At 38.5% G+C, this 20,798-nt stretch overlaps 1 protein-coding gene across 1 annotated transcript in view; it reads left to right on the forward strand.

The window, feature by feature from the left end:
- LOC127650534 (exostosin-1b-like) overlaps nt 1-20,798 on the forward strand; it is a 117,294-nt gene that overhangs the window by 66,334 nt on the left and 30,162 nt on the right. Inside the window, 3 exon segments of the mRNA XM_052135998.1 lie at nt 17,005-17,098; nt 19,556-19,663; nt 20,233-20,352. Coding sequence (XP_051991958.1) covers nt 17,005-17,098; nt 19,556-19,663; nt 20,233-20,352 — 322 coding nt within the window.

Consider the following 20,798-nt stretch of genomic DNA (forward strand, 5'->3'; position numbering starts at 1 on the left):
CATGAAAATAACTGTGAAAAATATGTAAAAAATATGTTAAGAATTGTCTGCTGTGAAGTATACTTCATAGGACTAAAGGGTACTCTGCTATACGTATGTCACGATCCAATAAATGGTGATACCATACGATATTATTGGATCACGACTGCACCAAACTCGGGAGAGAGACCCAGCAAATTATATGGTTGAGTTTCAATCTCTCTAGTGACTGACCACATTGAGAAATGCCAGTCTTATTGTTTGCATTTATTTATACTATAAGATATTTAATTATTGACATGTTGGACATGATATGAATACAATACTGGTTAATAAAAATATTGATACAGGGATCAAAAGTATCTTTACAATATCATGAGAAAATATATTATTATTTTGGCAGAACCCTATTGGATTTTTAGTATACGAATTGGAATTTGGCCTGTATCACCATTGACACACTTGTGTATTAGAGATGTAGTATCGTCCCTCCTGTCTAAAACATTGATGTTCAGATGAAACATGTGGCAGATCAGTCATAGTCTATAATAAATCACTTTCTTTGAGAGCCTGATTGTGATTCTTATATAGGCCTTTGGAACCAATGTTTGCCAAGAACATAAGTCATTGTCTTGAGTGAAAAGTTATTGTCTAAACTGAGAGTAGTGAGTCATGTGGATGTTGAAAAGTGTGTCTGGAAAGTCTGACTAGTTATTGTTAGTGAGCTTCACAGTTTTGAAGAGGCTACAAAAACTAACCACCTTGACAATGCAAGTGGCAAATTATACAGAATAGGCATGTGTGATATATTTGGAGATTTGCCATGAAGATCATACAACGTTAACAATGCTGTTAAGCTTCAAAAATTGAAGAAGAAAAAAGGAAAGCACTATAAAAGAAGTCCACACAACTTGTATTCCTAATTTTGTAAAGCCATGCAATAGCTTTTTGTGAGGAACAGACTAAAATATATTCACTGATAATCTTCACTTTCAATGTATTATTTACTTGAGAACTGTTGCAAACATTATAATCAATGACCCCGCACTTAAGAAAACAGTTTATTCTAGGGTTTTTGCAGAAAGTGGTGTTATGAAGCGTCATGTAAATTAGAATGCTGATTTCCTTTCACCATTGAGGGATTAAAGGAAAATTGTTTAACACATCGGGTTTCTCCCGGACAACATGACATGCAAACCCATTAGCTACGTTAATAAAGTTTTTGAGGAATTTGTCTTGGTGACAGGAGCTTCCAGTGCATAACAATACACTGGAAGCAACTGTCACCAAGACAAATTCCTTGTATGTGTAAGCATACTTGGCAATAAAGCTGATTCTGATTCTGATATGACGTTTGCTATTCAGTCTGTTCATGCATATGATGGAGCTCAAGTCAAAACAGCGAAAGAAATTCAACATTTCTGGAAGTACGATGGAAAAAGCATAGCATACACTAAAAAGAAAAAGCATATACTATATACCCATTTTAACCCACCTATGAAAAATATTGAATGTCCCTCAAGTTTGCGTATATGCGCTCTTTGGGGGAATTGGGTGAATCCCGGAGCCTGTTGCAAGAGGGAAACCCCACTATTCTAGTGCAACTCCACTGCAGGTTGCGATAGAAAGTCGAGGAAACAAACACGGCAACAAATCTGGAATATCTGGAAATAAAGCAAAGCAACGGAGACTGAAATAGCAAAGACAATGCCGTGTTTGTTATTTACACAAGCCTTGCTGAGATTTTACATTGCTGTGGAGAATGCTGCATGTAAACGGGAATGTCACTTCACAATAAGCCGTTTTTTGATAGCCTTGTAAATGTAGTCATTAAGACTTAAGTGAGTTGGTCAGACTGATGGGAAAAAATTACAGTTTGGCATTAATTTGGCATTACAGTAATTGGTCACCTAACATGTTGGACACATTTTAAGCCAAATCTAAGCTTTATTTAATATCTTGCTTTCACAGGTAATCACTGCTCTAAAATAGCTTTTTACACTAGACGAGACCTCTGAAATCACATGTGCCTAGGGCTTCGAGAATTCCTTTGAAGTGGTTGGGGTTGGATCATTCGGATAGTTCTGGTTTCTCTTCTGGAAGATTCCCCGGTGTCCTCACTATTTGCTAAATGACCGCACCATGACACTGGAGGTGTCAGCGAGGACACCATGAGTGACAAATGTGAGCTGAACTGCACTCTTTCATGTCACCACACTTGGGAGGCAGTGCTTTATTGTTGTGTGGATGGAGCTATCCCAGGAGCAGCACCTCAAGAACCGTTTGAGATATGAGTTTAAACACATAAGACATTGAACATCATACAAACTCAACACAAATATGCTGCACTATGCTGGCCAAATAAAGAGGCAAATAATTCACTAACATCTCAACCTGTTGTCACTATTTGTTAATTTTATCAACCCTCTTATGTATGGACTTAAAAGATCGTTCACCCAAAATAAAAAGTTTGTCATAATTTACTCAACCTCACATCATTACAAATACTTCTCTTTTATTTTTAATGAGCTGGTGATCTGAGGTGACCATAGATTTGCTTATGCGTCCACATGGAGACTGTCCGAGTGTCCTTTAAATTAGCAATGTGACCTTAGAGAAATCTGTTCCTGCCGACATTATATTTTCCCCATTATGAAATTCATAATTATGAAATTCATAGTTTCATAAGCTGTCTTATTAAGTAGAAACTCCTGACCTTTACAGCTTCCCACAGATGTTGTGGGAAATGACATTAGATCACTTTACTGCATTGTTTCCATTGCCATCAAATTAACTCCTGCCTCTCTGCTAACCAAAATCCATGAAAATGGCAAAGTGCATACCAAATGTTTTCCATACAGCTTTTGTCCTTTTCGACAGGGAAAACCTTTTATGTGTGAGGGGTTCCAGGCAGGAAGATGGAGCAGTCAATTTGCTTTAGATTTGCACTTGCATCCTATTATCAAACACTGGGATATAGAAGTAACTCATCACCTGGCTTGGCACTCAAAGGTGGATGTGAAGCTTTCTTTGAAGCTGCTGCCCAGATGTGCCATTTGGCGTGGTGTAAAGCCACAGAGCTATTTGACGTCTTCTGTTTATACAGCAGCCATTTTCTAAATTCCATTCGAGTTGGAGACAGCATGAATGGTGAAAAAATTTGATCTCCGTGATTTGGAGCATGGTGTGATTGTTGGTGCCAGACGGGGTGGTTTGAGTATTTTTCTAACTGCTGATCTCCTGGAATTTTAATTTACAACAGTCTATAGAATTTACCCTGAATGGTGTTAAAAACAAAACAACATCCAGTGAGCATCAGTTCTGTGGATGGAAATACCTTGTTGATGAGAGAAGTAAACATAGAATGGCCAGACTGGTTTGAACTGACAAATTCTACGGTATCTCAGATAACCACTCTGTACAATTGTGGTGAGAAGAATACCATCTCTGAATATTATTCTGAGATGTGTGTTGGCGCAGTTTTGGTGGCATGAGGGGGACAATATTAGGCAGGTGGTTTTAATGTTGTGGCTGATCGGTGTATGTGCTGTTTTTTTTTGCTGGGGAAGGCAGCGTTGAAAGCATCCCATGTTCTAATTAAATGCATTTAACCCCAGGTCATATACGGTGTCGAGAAAAGAGGGTTCATAGTCTTGTCTTAAATGTTTTATTGAGTTCTTTGAACTGCTACAGCTGGGGGGTGAAGCATAAGCCTTCCTGTCAGATTCAAGACATTGAGCTTGTTGGCTTTTTAAATAAAAAGAGAGCTTTGATGACTTTTCAAATAATTTGTCACATTCCCTGACATATGGTCTTACATCACCGTTTTGTGAAGTTTCTGCTTGAGTGTTTTACTCTGCAGCGAGGCCTCAAGGTGTCTGTTGTTTTCTTACTATCACGTTGACTGACAGATTCTCATGGTTTAAATTAAAGGGATGTTCCCACATGTTACAAAGCAAAAATTCCCATGAAACTAATAAAGAAAAGTTAGGGCATCAACGGGTAAGATTTTTATACTCTGTGTCAAGGGCTCAAAAACAAAAGATAAATTAACTCCAAAGAACTACAAAAATCTTTATTTAGAATCCAAAGAGTGTTAAGTGTAAAATGGTGACTGACAAACTGTCCCAAATGACACAATACACTTAAGCAATACCCTATGCACTCGGCCACTGTACACTGTTGTGTATGAATTTTAAATGTGTTCTGTTTCAAATGGAACACTAACATATTTTTACTACACTAAAGCATTCACTGTTTTTCAGTTGACAGAAGTGTTGTTTTAAGCACGCACGATGAGTTGGCACTAGCTTTAGCGCATTGACCAAACTCGGTTTAACACTTATTTAAAATAATGTATTAATAATGAGTATTTACACAGCGTGAGGTGATGGTAACTTTAGGCAAGCAGTGACTGTTGGGTGTGTTAAGTTTCCAGCATTCCACACACAGTTTATTTCAATTGAAGAAAACATTTTTGTTGCATTTTTAGTGTGAACATACTACTCGCACTACTTGCACTACAAAATGGTATAGAATAGTGCAAAAGTATGTGATGTGAGATGCAGCTAATCTGTTTTCTGGTTTCTAAAGTGTGCAAGAGATAAGACACTGCTCCTGTTTGCACATGTTAATAGGCTTTAAGTCTTTTTGTGGGTTTTTGTTCATGGTCATTTTCTTTTTACTGTTGCTAATAACATATCCACTCTGAGGAGATCATTTCATATTATCAAATTAATATTCACCAATTATTTGACCTGCACTGTTCAGCCCATGTATTTGCCATAACAGCAAATACAAGTGTCAATTTGTCCTATTATTTCAGCTTGAATTGTTTTTAGTTTTTATTTATACAAATTTTTGGAGACCAAACAGAAACCACAGAATGGTGCCTATTTCATCAGGTTATTTAATACTTGCTGATACTGCAGGGTTCAACAAGATATTTTTTTTTCACCTGGCCAGTTATTACGTTTTTTTTACTTACCCTGCCAGAATTCTCACTGTCTCCACCATAATGAAAATTGGAAAAAGCTTGATGATATGCTGCTATAAATTCATGAAAACACTTGATTTTCACTGGTAATGCAAAACATTACGCCACTGATTTGTTAATTTAACTAATTCTAACCCATGCTTCCAAGACCATCACAAGTTGTTTTTGCTATTTCAACAAAAGGGGGTTGGTTTCCTTTTAAAGTATACTTGTTTTAGGATTTAATCCTACATAAAGTGTGTGTGACGCCTCTTCATCTTGAGCGGACATTTGGCTCTTCTGAAAGATGTTCTTGTGATGCTCCACACTTCTGTGGAGTAGGTGGCACTAAGGAACAGTAAGCTGGATTTCCAGCCACCTATAAACATCACAAGAAGAAAAAACACTTTCTTGCCCATGACAGCACTATGGACCAAAAAAAAAAAAAGTTTACTTAAATGGTATATAAATAAATGGCAATGGTGTTCAGTTGATAGCTGTATATTAATTGCATTGTCAGTGCTGCTGTCTTCAGTATACAACAATACCATACTAGCCTGACAGCTAGGTAGCTAGTTTCCATGACAGTAGGGTAGTCTGCTAGCCTGCTGTTACTTCCAAACAGGCGGATTTCATGACTGTGATCCAGTTAGCTAGTGTGTATAACTTTGCAGAACAGTTTGTGCTTTTAGTGACACATACCTGATCCGATCGTCTAGCTGTAAAACATAAGCTAAATATAGAAAATAACTCAAAAGTTTATCATCGAGAGATATATCTATCTATCTATCTATCTATTTATGTATTTATTTATTTATTTATTTATAAATAAAGATATCATTTCATTGCCCAGCTCTATGTTCAATTCTTTGCAGAAAACCATTGGTGTAAGATAAAAAAATAAAAAATGATCGATGGACATTTACTGACAACACCGCACTGGCCCAATTAGCCAAGTGACTGTTCCGTCAGCTGACCCGAAAATCTCACCTTGGCCCTGTACAATCAGCACATCTTTAATATTGAGCCCTTCACTGTAATACATGATAACAGATTGAGAATGCATCGTTGGTAACCACTTCACGCTGGAGGCTGATGCATACATTGTCACTGTAAGGAACTGTATGCAAACTGCCTGTATTTGCCTAAACTCAAAACGGCTATCTAAGTTTCTGTGCACTGGGGCATCTCTCTGCACATTTACACACAGGTGTGCTTGTGTTTATAGAAGTGTAGCAGACTTTTTTGCTGTCCCAACGGAGTGTGGTTTTGTGGCGTAATTGGCATGGTGCGTTCTGTGAGCCTCTTTCTTTCGCTCTGTGCTGTAACACTTTCCGATGAGTAGTGCAGCTTTTGAAGCTAAGGAGCGCAGATTCTTTTAGACTGATGTCAGGCTTCTTGGTTACAGAATCCTTCTGTTTGGGAAGATATAAATATTGGCTCCTTGTTTTGGAAGTAGCAGTCAGTGCAGAAACCTGGGTTAGTGTGAACTTCCCTCACAAACAGCTATAAGGTTTGTGTGTATCTCTCTATATCACTTCCTTTAAATCGTTCCCCCATCCTCACTTAGTTAAAACCCACAGTCTGATTTATGTGCTGTTTCATAATTATTCACAATGCCTTCTCCATCTCCATCATTCTCCAGTACAGTTTCATTCATCTTACATTTTATTCTGTCCTGGCAGCTATCCCTCCACTCTTCCCTCCATCTTATCCTGTATCTAGTGCTTTTTATCTCTACACACTAATGTAAATAGTTCTTTTTGACTCTTATTGTCTGCCATCCATTTGTCCTGTGTGTGCATTGTGCTCCATATCAAAAAAGTCTTGAAATATTATTCTCACACATCAGAGCTGGTTGCCAGGTTACCAATGAGTCCCCCACCCTCCTTTCTTTATTTATAATCTTCTCTCCTTTAATTAGTGTTCTTTTCAGGAGTGGGGAAAGCCTTATCAGTTAGTTTTCTCATTAATTTTTCAGACAACACTTCTCTCAGTCTCAGACTTAACGGACTCTAATGAGCTTCAGTGGGCTTGCTGAGTTTCACTTAATTGTGAGCTAAAACTGCAAACCATTCTAAACTGAAGCACAAGGTTTGAATGGTGGCTGATAGCAGTTCTCTTCAAGCTCAGTAAGTCTGGAATAGTGTGACCATGTATTTTTAACCCTCTGGGGTGTCTATATATAATACAACCCCAATTCTGAAAAAGTTGTGACTATGAAAAATGCAAATAAAAACAAAAAGGAGTGATTTGTAAATTGTATTCACCCTTTGCTATACTGTCCCAACTTTTCAGAATTGGGGTTGTACATTCATGCATATTATATATAAGCATTTTTTCGTAATCAGCAGCAAAAAAAAACATATCAAATTTGAACAAATAGGGCTGTTATCTATAAAATTGTTTCAACATTAAACACAAAATTAGTTGTAAATAATGCTTAATGCACATTCAATGTTCTCAGAGCTGATTTGAGCTTTTTTTAAACAAACAAACCTTCATATTAGCTACACATTCAACAACACGCACCTCTGAGTCTACAAATACAGAACTTATCTGACAGCTTTAGGTCACTACAGTGTCTGCTGAGGCACTAAACCCATAGGCTAGATAGGCTTGGAATGGAATATTATGATATATAACAGATAATAAAACTACAGCAGCATCTTTGCCCCCATATTTTCAATATTTGGGGCATTTTTTGCTTAGTTCGGTGAGCCCTGGTTTATTTCTGGCCATGGTGTGCAAAGATCTGAGGACACAGGTGCAGAATGTTTCTTCCCTCTACTTCCTGTCCCAGTGGAGAGAGAGCAGCAGCAGCTACCCCTCAGTCTCGCTCTCCCCTCATTCTTAATTGTCTGTCCATTCCGTCCTGTTTCAGCAGTGTCCCTGTTTCATCATCCTCCTCCCCAGATTTCCTCACTGCAAGTCTCTGTCTGAGCAACCTGACACCAGCTGCGGTGTCCTCCCAAAAGAATTAGCTTCTTTGTTGAGACTTTATTATGGATGGTATTTTGTACCCACAGTGTCCAAAACCACAATATGACCTCTGTTGACCACCCCCTGCGCCTTTGTCTGTTGTCCTTCTAGCTATGTGACTAGCTCTAAGAGACCCACCATTATATAGTATTGTCCTGCAAAGGAATTTATTTGAAAATGCTGCTTGGGTCAGACACGAAACCTAGAAGAACATGTCAAGTTCATTTAAAAAGTAAAAAAATTAATTCGTTTTAATTCGTTTTAAGGGAAAACCACGATAAAAAAAAAAACATTATAACATCATTTTCATGATAATGTTGGCAGTATATGTCATACAAATGGCAGTATATGTCATACAAAAAATATATAATAAAATATTATCTAAATTATAAAATATAATAAAAATCAGTATTTCAATATTGTTTACTTTAAAAACTTTCAGTGAAATTTAAGGAGATTTTTTTTTTTATTTATTTTTTATTATGAAAATAAGAATTTTTTGATTTTAGAGACATGCACTAGCCAGGGCATGGCATATGGTTTTGGGTGGCTGAATTTGGGACTACTGAAGTTCAGGGTCTTTAGGGAGTCTACCAGCAATTGGAAGACCCCATCTGCAAAGCCCAGTCAGCTATAATTGTGTATGCCCTCCCTGTCTACCTCTCTGTATTAGAGCTACATATGGTGAGACAATATTGTGGATTTAGCCCTAAAATAGAATAAATTTAAATGTGTTTGCAAATAAATGAGGTAATTATGAATTTTTGTTCAACTTTGGGTGGGTAGGAATACAGTAAATGGGACTGCCGGTTTTGATTACATCAGTAGGAGTTCATCTTGGCTAAAATATCAGACCAAGTAAAACCATTGAAATGTTCTAAACTTGCTTGGAGCCTTTAATCTTGAGTGGTGGTGTTATTTTAGTTAGCTGCCCGCCTTGTTCCTGTGAAATATTTTGGTCTACTTGCTGTTTGGAGAAAACGTATTTTCTGTGTCACTGAATGATTCCAAAGTTTATTCGTTTTTGTAGATCGTCGGAGTCTATAAAAGTTTAGTCTGAAATGCCGCTTTCAGCCTTCACAGGCATTTGACTCCAACTAAAAAGGCTCCTTTGATTTAAGTTTGGCAATCAAAACCCTTCACAAATGCTGATTAGGAGCTGTTTTCCTCCCATTGCTTGACTGCACAGATTCAGACCAAAACAGGGTTTTACCAGTACAAAGGGTTGTCACAGCACAACTTCAGCCCACTTAGTTGTTTAGCGCTTTGACACCTTAAGAATGTTTTAACTGCTGAAGTCTGTGATCTATGAAAAAAAAAAAGAAGACTATTCCATCTGTAAATGCTTCTCACGCAGAACATAAAGAGAGACTGCATGTGGGCTTGTGCTGATATGTCCCAAATCAGACTTGAGTGCAAAGTCACGTCATCGCAGTCCTGCCAACCATCTGGATATAAACTGGTGCTTTGAGACACATCTGGTCATCAACATGCCATGGTCTGAATCACACTTCCAACCATTCAGGCCCACACAGCCAGTCAGAACTAAAATATATCCCTTTATGTTGACAGGACAGCCAGTATTTTACAAAGTGTGTCCCTGTTCGCTGACAGGCCAGCCAATCAAGACACGTTTTTGTCCCTGTGTCCTGACAGAATAACTGGTTTGTATGGACCTAGGTGTCCCTGTGTGCTGACAGTCCAATCAAGCATAATAAATAAAAATGATTTATTTACACATCATTCCAAACTCTTATACAACTACTTTACACGATGACAGTTCGTAGTGACCATGTCTGTCAAACTCCAGAAAGGACAACAAATATATAGCAAGCTGTTTCCTAAATGTAGTCCATATGACATGTGCAAAGTCTTCTAAAGTCATACTATACATTTTAAGTTTTTTTTTCTCACTGATAATCTTTACCTCCTCCAAAACTTGCGTCTAGCATGATAACATTTCCGGATTTAAAATATAAAACATGTTTTGTTATTAAACACGTGAGAACGTTTTGCTACCAGTGATGGCGCCGATAATTTAAGTTATGGACGCAAACACTAGCTAGATGTGAGCTTCGACTTCGCAAATAGGTCATATGGACTACTTTTTTGTGCGTTTTATTTGTTCTTTTTAGAGCTTCGACATATGTGGTCACTATGAACTAGCATGGCTTGGGGGGAAAAAGCTGCATAAAGATTCTTAAAAAATTTCCCATTGAAAAAATAATGGCATACATGTTTTGCATGACAAGAGGGTGAGCACATTATGGATGGACACTACCTTAAATATTTTATTTGATCTTCCTTCATTCTGTATCAAGACCATCATCCAAAAGCTCGAATCACGATTTAGCAAAACTGAAACATTAGTCTCAATCTGGTTTAAGTTGAGAGGAAGGTAGATGAAAGGACAAATTGAGAAGATTTTCATGATAGACTTCAGGTTTTTGTACGAGACGAGCCTATCAAGTGTCTGCAACAACTGAAGCTGATATGCTTGAAAAGGAAATGGTAGTGGAAGTCTTAAAGAGTAGAAATGAGTAAAGCGGACTCATATTTAGACTCTTTAGAGAGAGTCATGCTTACATATGGATATACATGTATTCAGTCATGCTTAATGTAGATTAAATTCTTAAATTCCAGTGTATACTTCGGTTTTGACATGATCGCTTAGCATATGCATACTATCAAACGTGCAGCCTTGCAAAGTATACTCTGTTTATTGTGCGCATATACACAGATAGTTGGCGCATGTGTGCTCTGACTGCTTTGAGATCCTGTACTATTTCTATTCAGGAGTTTAGACCCATAAAGATGTCTTTATATTCCTTCAGGCTCAAATTATACAAAGGCATGTATCTCCTGATCTCACGTGCTTCCAGTGTTGTTGTTGTTTCCTGCTTCATGTCCTGTTGTTTAGCGGAGATTACATCTTCAAGTGCTTCTTTGTGACAACAACACCGTGAGTGTTACCACCTTGTGGACCCACTAAGAAGTGCATATAATTCCAGGTGCATATGCATTCAGCACATTTAGAATACGCGTGGTTAGAAAAATCTGGAACGGGTTCAGTACTCGAGCAGTCTGCTGAAGATGAAATTTGCATCACGTGTCCTGAGCGTTCACTTCAAAGTATACTTTGGGCTTAACTGTCATGGAACCTCATATGGTAAATAGCCAGTTTGGAACTAGAAATGCTTCCCTATAATTTGGGCTAACAAAGAATATTACCCATTGAGTAACAAAGAAACATGGTCACAAATTATAATACTTTATTGAAGCCAGATTTGATTCCTGTGTTGTAGCCAGGGCACATGGCTGTTATAGGATTATATGAAGGGAATGTTTCCTGGAAGGCCTGTTGGTTGTTATGTTTTGGATGCTAATTGAAACTAGCATAAGCCCTCTAATGAGCACTAATTGTTATAATGAATTAGTTACAGTGAGAGTGCTGGAAAGACAGTACGGACACTTCATAGGGGCTCACAAACACACACACAGCCGTAAGCATCTTGGAGTGTCCTGCTAGTGACTGGTTGGCTGTTGTATTTGTACACACAAATTTGTGATCTTGCAGTTAACATTCATATGCATGATTTGGGTTATACAATGGATATAATTACAGTAACTGTGATTATAAATGTTTCCCCATTAAACTGTAATCAAATAGGAATCATGTTTCTTCTGCGTTTTGGAGTGCTAATCTTTTGCTGGTCAAATGCACTGTAATGCAATTAAAAGACAGAGATCTGAAATTTTCAAGCTACGTTCCATGTATACAAATGTAAATTCTACAAGAGTGAGGGTAGACAATATGAAAATAACCTATGAAAATAATTGGCCAGACAAACATAGTCCCATCCCAAAGTCGCGCTATTGGTTAAACCAGTTTATGTCATGTATATATGTTTGTATGTACATACACTCACCTAAAGGATTATTAGGAACACCTGTTCAATTTCTCATTAATGCAATTATCTAATCAACCAATCACATGGCAGTTGCTTCAATGCATTTAGGGGTGTGGTCCTGGTCAAGACAATCTCCTGAACTCCAAACTGAATGTCAGAATGGGAAAGAAAGGTGATTTAAGCAATTTTGAGCATGGCATGGTTGTTGGTGCCAGACGGGCCGGTCTGAGTATTTCACAATCTGCTCAGTTACTGGGATTTTCACGCACAACCATTTCTAGGGTTTACAAAGAATGGTGTGAAAAGGGAAAAACATCCAGTATGTGGCAGTCCTGTGGGCTGAAAATGCCTTGTTGATGCTAGAGGTCAGAGGAGAATGGGCCGACTGATTCAAGCTGATAGAAGAGCAACTTTGCCTGAAATAACCACTCGTTACAACCGAGGTATGCAGCAAAGCATTTGTGAAGCCACAACACGCACAACCTTGAGGCGGATGGGCTACAACAGCAGAAGACCCCACCGGGTACCACTCATCTCCACTACAAATAGGAAAAAGAGGCTACAATTTGCAAGAGCTCACCAAAATTGGACAGTTGAAGACTGGAAAAATGTTGCCGGGTCTGATGAGTCTCGATTTCTGTTGAGACATTCAGATGGTAGAGTCAGAATTTGGCGTAAACCTAATGAGAACATGGATCCATCATGCCTTGTTACCACTGTGCAGGCTGGTGGTGGTGGTGTAATGGTGTGGGGGATGTTTTCTTGGCACACTTTAGGCCCCTTAGTGCCAATTGGGCATCGTTTAAATGCCACGGCCTACCTGAGCATTGTTTCTGACCATGTCCATCCCTTTATGGCCACCATGTACCCATCCTCTGATGGCTACTTCCAGCAGGATAATGAACCATGTCACAAAGCTCGAATCATTTCAAATTGGTTTCTTGAACATGACAATGAGTTCACTGTACTAAAATGGCCCCCACAGTCACCAGATCTCAACCCAATAGATATCCTATCAATATGGGCCAACATTTCTAAAGAATGCTTTCAGCACCTTGTTGAATCAATGCCACGTAGAATAAAGCAGTTCTGAAGGCGAAAGGGGGTCAAACACAGTATTAGTATGGTGTTCCTAATAATCCTTTAGGTGAGTGTATGTTGAATTCTCTTTCACTGGAAGCTTCTGTCACCATGACAAATTCCTTGTGTGTGTAAGCAATAAAGCTCATTCTGATTCTGATAATCAGAGTAAGATTGTGCATGCAAATGCGATCACTGATTAATTTGCGTCATCAATGAAAAATGTTCACAGTAAAGTTTACTTTTGTTCCTCATTGCCCCATCTTTACTTGCATTGAATTAAATATAAAATTTTCTCTGACAAATTTATATTAGTCAACATAACAATCCTGATTGTGAATAAGTCTGTCACCAGTTGAAAATTAACACAATATTTGTATGAATGCCCATGTTTACTTTTATGCTAAAGTGGTCTCAAATTATGATTTCCTACATCACACATGCTTGTCTATATTTAGTTTCAGTTAGTTTTGTGGGGTGTTCTCATGAGTTTATGTCTGGGAGGTGTGCTTACTGCACCTCAGGCTGATTGTTTTGCCTCAAAAGGGACTGCCATTTTGGCTAATTTCCCAGGCAATCTTCATTCGGATCTGGGAGCAGGGGCTAGTATGTTTGAGAGAAGGTTTTTGAATGTGCTGGAAATGGAGGTAAATTAAACATTGGAGATTTTAAAAACATGCTTGGCTCCCCCATCAACCATGTGCAGAATGCATATGATTAGCACTCTCCAAATGGAGGCATTTAGCTGGAGTTGCTATGGAGATGCAGCATAAAGCTTGTTTAGGGCTTTATTTGGGCAAGTTAATATAATTGTACCCAACCTGTGAAATAAACCCAAACACATAGGGTGAGCTTCACTTTTTAGACTCTAATATTGATTCACTCAACGGCAGTTTTCTCGTAATACTTCTCATAACACTTTTCTCTGCTATGCATTTCATCTCACATAGTTGCTCATTCCAACACATTCACTCCACACAAACATTTGTGTGTGCCAGTGCGCGATCACACACTCAGACACCCTCACTAGTGTATAAACGCACACTTTTACGCACACTCATCTTCACTGTGCTCTTTATTTGGAGTGGTCTGAGCTGCCCAAGGTCAGAAGATGCTTGATGTTTGACAGAATATTAGCTACTTTGAAATCAAACAAGCACACACACACACCCTTACAGTGTAAGGACTGTGCCTGTATCATGGTTCAATGATTCTATCAGATTTGATTATACAAAGGTACCAAATGATTGCCATATTGATAGCAAAGGATACCATGGAACTACTATGGTATGTCAAGAACATTATGGTTTCTTTGGATTTACGAATTTCCATGTCGAAATATTCACGGTACTCATTGATTATCATATTCAAATACCATGTTGTACACATGGTACTCCAAGGTATTTCAAAGGACAACATGGTAATACCATTGTATATATCAAGAAAACCATTATAGTTAAATGGTACCATGTCTACAAAGTAATGGTAAGTGATTACCATGTTTATTCCATGCTATTTTATTGGTACTCCTAGGTATTTTAAATTAATACCATGGGGTTACCAAGGTTCATGACCAAAAACATGGTATTACCTTGGGACATGCACCGAAAACCATGGTAATTGATTAATATGGTATGTTATTTACTTTTTACTGAAGGTATTTCAAGTAATACCATCGCATTATCATGACCAAAAATATGTTTTTGTCATGGTACTTGTCTAAAATGCCATGTTATTTCAATGGTACCATGTAAAAAAAAGAACATGGTAATGACATTTTTTACCATATCTTGTGCAAACACTGTACTAATTCTGCAGATGTTTTACCCTCTAGTCAAGTCAAGTGGTTTTTATTGTCGTTTCAACCATATGCAGTTAGTACAGTACACAGCAAAACGAGACAACGTTCCTCCAGGACCATGGTGCTACATAAAAACAACAAAGGACCAACACAGGACCACATGAGACAACACAACGAAATAAAATACCTATATAAAAAACCTATTTATAACTATATAAAGTGCACGTGCAAACATGTGCAAAAAGTACGGGACAGTACAACAAATTTCTGACAATGAACAGGACAATAGGCACAGTGAGAGACAGTGCAGCGCCGACCAGTACTCAGTAGTGCAAAAAGATGACAGTTTCTAAAAATGTAAACATAACATACTATGAGATAGTGTTCTATGCACATAGCAGTTATTGAGGTAGCAGACAGTTATAAAGTGACAGTAATACACATATACACCCACGTCAGCCAGTTAAGACAATGACAATAACTGGTTTATAGTGCTTTATAATGTAAACCCATGGCTACTGTGCTGTTTGTCTTTCTGTTCAGGGTTGCTGAAGAAAAACATTATTTTGACTATTTAAAATGCTGTTTGGGGCACGGGGAACCATGTGTCCAGTAATTCATTCACCATATAGAAAATGTCAGCACAATTTCTGTCCTCTGCTCAAACTTAGTGTGGCACGGAGTGAGCATCAGTGTTTGCCGACTGTCTGATATTACTCCAGGTAGCTAATCTATGTGAAATGGCACCACAGAGACCATGGCTTGCCCTCCAACCTCATTCATATTCTATCACATTAACGCGGGATCAGTCTGATATCCAGACAGCTGGGGCGTGTGCACTCACACGCATGCCTTGTTTGTTCACTTTGCGACAGAATGGCTCTGTGCCTCTCTTTCGTTCTAGTGTGTGTGTGCGCGCGCATTTCAGGCTCTATTGAATGTGAGCATCTACTAATGCTTCTGTCATTCTGCTCTCTTTATTTCTTTTCGTTATTCGTTCTTTTCCTTTTGCTCTTTCATTTGTTTGCTATTTTATTTGTTCTTTTGTGCTTTTCGTTCAATCATTTGTTCATTCTTTCATTATTTTCTGTTAGATTTTCTTTCGTTCTTTTTTGTTTTCTCATTCTTTTTGTTCTATCATTCAGTATAAATTTTTAGTTGGTCGTTGTTTTTTTTATTTCTTTAATTTTCTGTTTGTTTGTTTTCTTTCTTTTGTTCTTTCATTCATTCTACGTTTTTGTTCCTTTTGTTCTTACTTTTTGTTCATTGTTTCTTTTGTTTATTCTTTGTTTTTTCTTTCCTTCCTTCCAAATTGTAAACACACTACATTTTACACATTTATTTGTGTGGGCCTCCCAAAGCACCTATTGACTTCTATTTGTTCTTAAACTTTGCTAATTATAATTGCTACACCCCATTTATGTCATTATATTTGCCTTTTTTTTTTTTTCTTTCTTGAGTACCATCCTCCCCTCAGTTGCCTGTCAGTTACTCAAATTTGTTCAATATACAGTACATGTTTTTTTGTATGTGTGCATGTTTGTGTGTAGACAGCCATTTTCAGACTGTAATAAAATTCCAATGAGCTGAGGAGGCAAACGGCACAGCTGCACTCGAGTCAGCAAGATCATCGTAGAGGCAGATAATGGCAGCATGGAAGTCAGCATCTCTGACTTACACACGAGCGGTCATGCAACCTTCACCTTATATGCTCACCAGTAAATGATGAATGATTTTCTGGACAATAAATAACTGTCCATTCCTTTAACCTTGCGACCTCTTTGACGTTTGTGTATCTTTGCGTGTGCGTGTGAGAGGACATTGTTCCATCTGTGTTGCTGTGGCTGACCTGAGATCTGAGCACAGGGGGCAGAGAAAGGACTGTCTCTTTGATATGAGGAAAAACATGCCTGTTTATCTCTTCAAACATCTGCGCTCGGATGGTGCGTGTGCGTGCGTGTGCGTGCGTGTGCGTGTGTGTGTGTGTGTGTGTGTGTGTGTGTGTACTCCGTTTTTAGATAAAATGTCACACTGTTTATACCGTTTGTGTGTGCCTGAATAGATTCTGCACATATATGCGGCTCATAAATGTGGCTGCCTGACCAAAGCATGTGTCATAACCTCATTACCCAGCAACATCTGATCTTTCTGTTGGGATGGCGAGTTATGGCTCTGTGGAGAAGGGAGAGAGTAGTACAGCCGTGGTGTAAAAATGACACTTGAATTTCAAATAGGGGATATGTATCATTCATTTGTGCTTGTGTGTTTTTCTGCAGATATGACTACCGTGAAATGCTGCACAATTCTACTTTCTGTCTGGTACCACGGGGACGACGACTGGGCTCCTTTCGCTTCCTGGAGGCTCTGCAGGTGACCACACACACATACACATCATTCCTTTCTTCCTTCTTTCCTTTTTACCATACATCCTGCTAAACTTTCTTCCCTACGTCCTTTCTTCCATATGTCCTTTCAGACTACCTTCTATCATGTGTCCCTCCAAACCTCCATCTGTATGTCACTCTAAACTTCTTTCCATGGCTTTTTTACACCCTCCCCTCGCAAACTTCCCTCCATCACGGATGTACGTTGTTGCTTACGTTGCGAAATGCCTTGCCGACTACTGGCAAAACCCCTGCAATGGGTTGAAATGGAACGGCCTAAGCCCTTGATCACTTGTAGCTCGTTGTCTCTTGCAATAGGGATGATTACATTTTTTGGAAGTATTTGGCTAATTTTGCACCTGAGATGTCAATGTCTTCAGAGATTGATCACAAATTGAGGTAAAGTTTAGTTCTGATTTCAGTGGTGTATGCATAAATCTTGTCATGTATAAATGAACTTTTTATTAGAATTAATTGTTAGAAAGGATTAAGTTTTACACAAATGAATATTGTAACATTGCAATGAACTCAGGCTATGACTGTGTCCGTTTAAGTTTGCTACAAGTATTACACAGTTAAATATCAATATAACTTTTCTAAACTGTTTATTTTACATAACTTACTTACAGCTGTAAACAATTCTCCGTTATATCATTCACTAGAGTTGTGTTTTACATCACAATCGAGTCAGTCAAAATCAAGGGGTTGAGGGTCTGTCAGCAGAAAGTTCCCTTGCCCTCTTTAACAAGTGGAATGGACTTCCAAAATGGTGGCAGGGATTCCCAGAGGGGAAGTGCTTACAGAAGTTAGTGAGTGGATGTTTAAAGTGAAGTGGAGTGCAGCCCATATGTCCTTCCAAACTTCCTTGCTTCCTTCCTTCCTTCCTTTGAGGACCTCCCAATGCTCCCATTGACTACTGTTGTTCTAAAATTCAGCTATTTATAGTTTCTAAACCCTAGCCCTACACCTGTTATCTGTACCTGTTACACCTTATGGCATTTTCATATTTTAATTAAGTCAAAATGTTTCCATTTATGAACCTTTTTTTGCGAATGTTCACCATCCTCATAAGTCACTTCCAAGAGATTTTACTGTGAGGCCATTTTCAGAAGTTTGGCCCTCACATGTATTGCCAAACAGTATACACACACACTTTCCTGATAGCTCTCATTTTGCACACACTCCCAAACCTCAGCGTTTTACCCCTGGAGCACACACACACACACTCTGTGTACGTTTGTAACCACTGTATGCCCTGTGGTGCACTCTGCTCAGCTGACGCCTTTATGACCTCTTGAGTGGCAGGTTCTCATTACGTCAAACAGCTGTCAGACACAGCAGCTGCTCATCCCTCCATTTCTACACCTCAAACTCACTTAAAAGGAAACTCACATTTCTTTTAGTGCCCTTTTTTTTTCTCACCATAATTTTTCCATAAACAATGTGGTGGAATATATATGTTATTCTTATTCTTGACATTCTTCTTTCTTTCTTTACATCTCTATTTCCTCCTTTCTCTTTCTTCAATCCAAACATCCCTCAAATTTTTTCCCACAAATTAACTTCCTTCCAAACAAGTTAACTTGCTTCCTTCCAATATTCACCAATATACATCGCCCTTCCAAAAGCATAGATGAGGTGCAATTTACCCTTGCTGTGTAGAAACCTAATGATCTAAGTTTATTCCTCACTGTATATAATACACAAAATATAGGCAATACAGAGCTCAGAATAATTCAGAATTATATACTGTAATTGACATGTAAGGCATTGTTTTTCACTGTAATAATTATTACAAAGTTTTCCAAACTTTTCTGTTGGACAGAGTGTTCTTTAGTGAATTAGTTTCAGTATCTAGGTACTAGAGGCTGGCATCGTCCTGAAGTCAAAATATTGATATAGAGCCCTAGTTGCTGGTTGTCTGTCATCACTGCTGTCCGTATTACGCACGTGACATCAACGCGACATATACCAATAGACAATAGTGCGCTGGGGCTATACTCTGCCCCACTCATCTCCATAAACATAACTGATTACTACATTAAAGTCATTGTTATCGCAACTCTCACTATAAAATAATTTTAATTTGCCTTTTTTAATTTTTTTTATTGTATTGTCCTCCGCTTTCTTCTGTCTCTCCCTCACTTCCTCCTCACTTTCTATTTGCTTATATAATGAGTAACTGTATATTGCATAAATGGATTTGTTGTTGCAATCTGTATGCTGGACTCTGAGTTAGTATCAATAACAAGGCTAATGGCTTCTCTGGCATTCAGTTGAAGCCATTTAATATGCAATCCATTGTGTTGTTCTATTACTAGTTTATACAAGTGCCTTTTCTCAATTGTGCTGTCTCATAATCAAAACACTGCACATATGACTCACACTGTGACCCCATCGCGTGTGTGTGTGTGTGTGTGTGTGTGTGTGTGTGTGTGTGTAGGCTGCCTGTGTGCCGGTCATGCTGAGTAATGGCTGGGAACTTCCCTTCTCCGAGGTCATCGACTGGAACACAGCTGCTGTGATCGGGGACGAGAGGCTCCTACTGCAGGTCAGAAATAAATAACTCTGTTATTCCATTCTATACTCCTATCTCTTGTCTTGTTATGCCCATTCTGTGTAACCTCAGAGATTTGAATTACCACAATTGCTCAAATACTCATTGACTCCCTCTCTTTGACTTCTAATGTAAGGTCTGCATTCTGATGAAAATCTAACAAAAACAAGCCTGTGATGTGATCTGTTTTTTTTTCATAGATTTTTGCTGAATAAAGCAGGTCATTTATGGTCAGTAGCTGGTGTAAACTGGTTTAGGTGGTTGATCAGCTGGACTACCAGCTAATGGGGCTGAGTACAACCAGACTAGAGCTGTTAGATGCCCTTTTTTTCATCTGTTTTCTCAACAGGGGGGGAAATACAAATTGTTCAAGATACACTATTTGATTATTTCCACTGAGAAAATGCAACCATTCAGGTCTTCACCTCATCATTCCTCTTTCTCCTCTTTGCCTTTTCTGCTAGTTTCATTCTGTTTGGTCTTTTTACTGAGCACTCATACATAACCTCTCTAGCAGCAGTGTTCTGATTTACCATGCTGTCTCTCTCTCTCTCTCTTTTTAGATCCCGTCCACGGTGCACTCCATTCATCAGGATAAGATTCTAGCTCTGCGACAGCAGACACAGTTCTTGTGGGAGGCCTACTTCTCCTCCTTGGAAAAGATTGTGCTCACCACTCTAGAAGTAAGTAATAACTGTTCAGTCATGCCATCTCCTGCTGTCACACACACACACACACACACACACACACATAAATATTCTCATTCCACAGCTGTGATGCCCACTAGAGATGATTTAGACACAAAAGCTACTCCCCAATTGTGGGTTCAAATAGTTTTGACAGTGTTGAATATTATGATGTATGAGAAGGGGTGGAAGTGTGTACACTTTCACATGCCAGATTTAATCCAAGGATATTCAGTGGGGTTCAGAAGTCTGAGTCCACTTCTGAAAACCCTTCTGTTGTCTAATTTAAAGCACTTTTATTTATTTTTAATGCAAATTGAATTATCACCATAACAATTTCTGTGAAAGTTATCCATCATGGTTTAAGAATGTTCCAAAAACCTTGTGTGTATCAATGGAGGCAAGGGAATTTGACCGTATGTACAAAGGTATCAAGATGACAC

This window comes from Xyrauchen texanus, chromosome 10 (genome assembly GCF_025860055.1).
Source record: "Xyrauchen texanus isolate HMW12.3.18 chromosome 10, RBS_HiC_50CHRs, whole genome shotgun sequence".
Taxonomy (NCBI): domain Eukaryota; kingdom Metazoa; phylum Chordata; class Actinopteri; order Cypriniformes; family Catostomidae; genus Xyrauchen; species Xyrauchen texanus.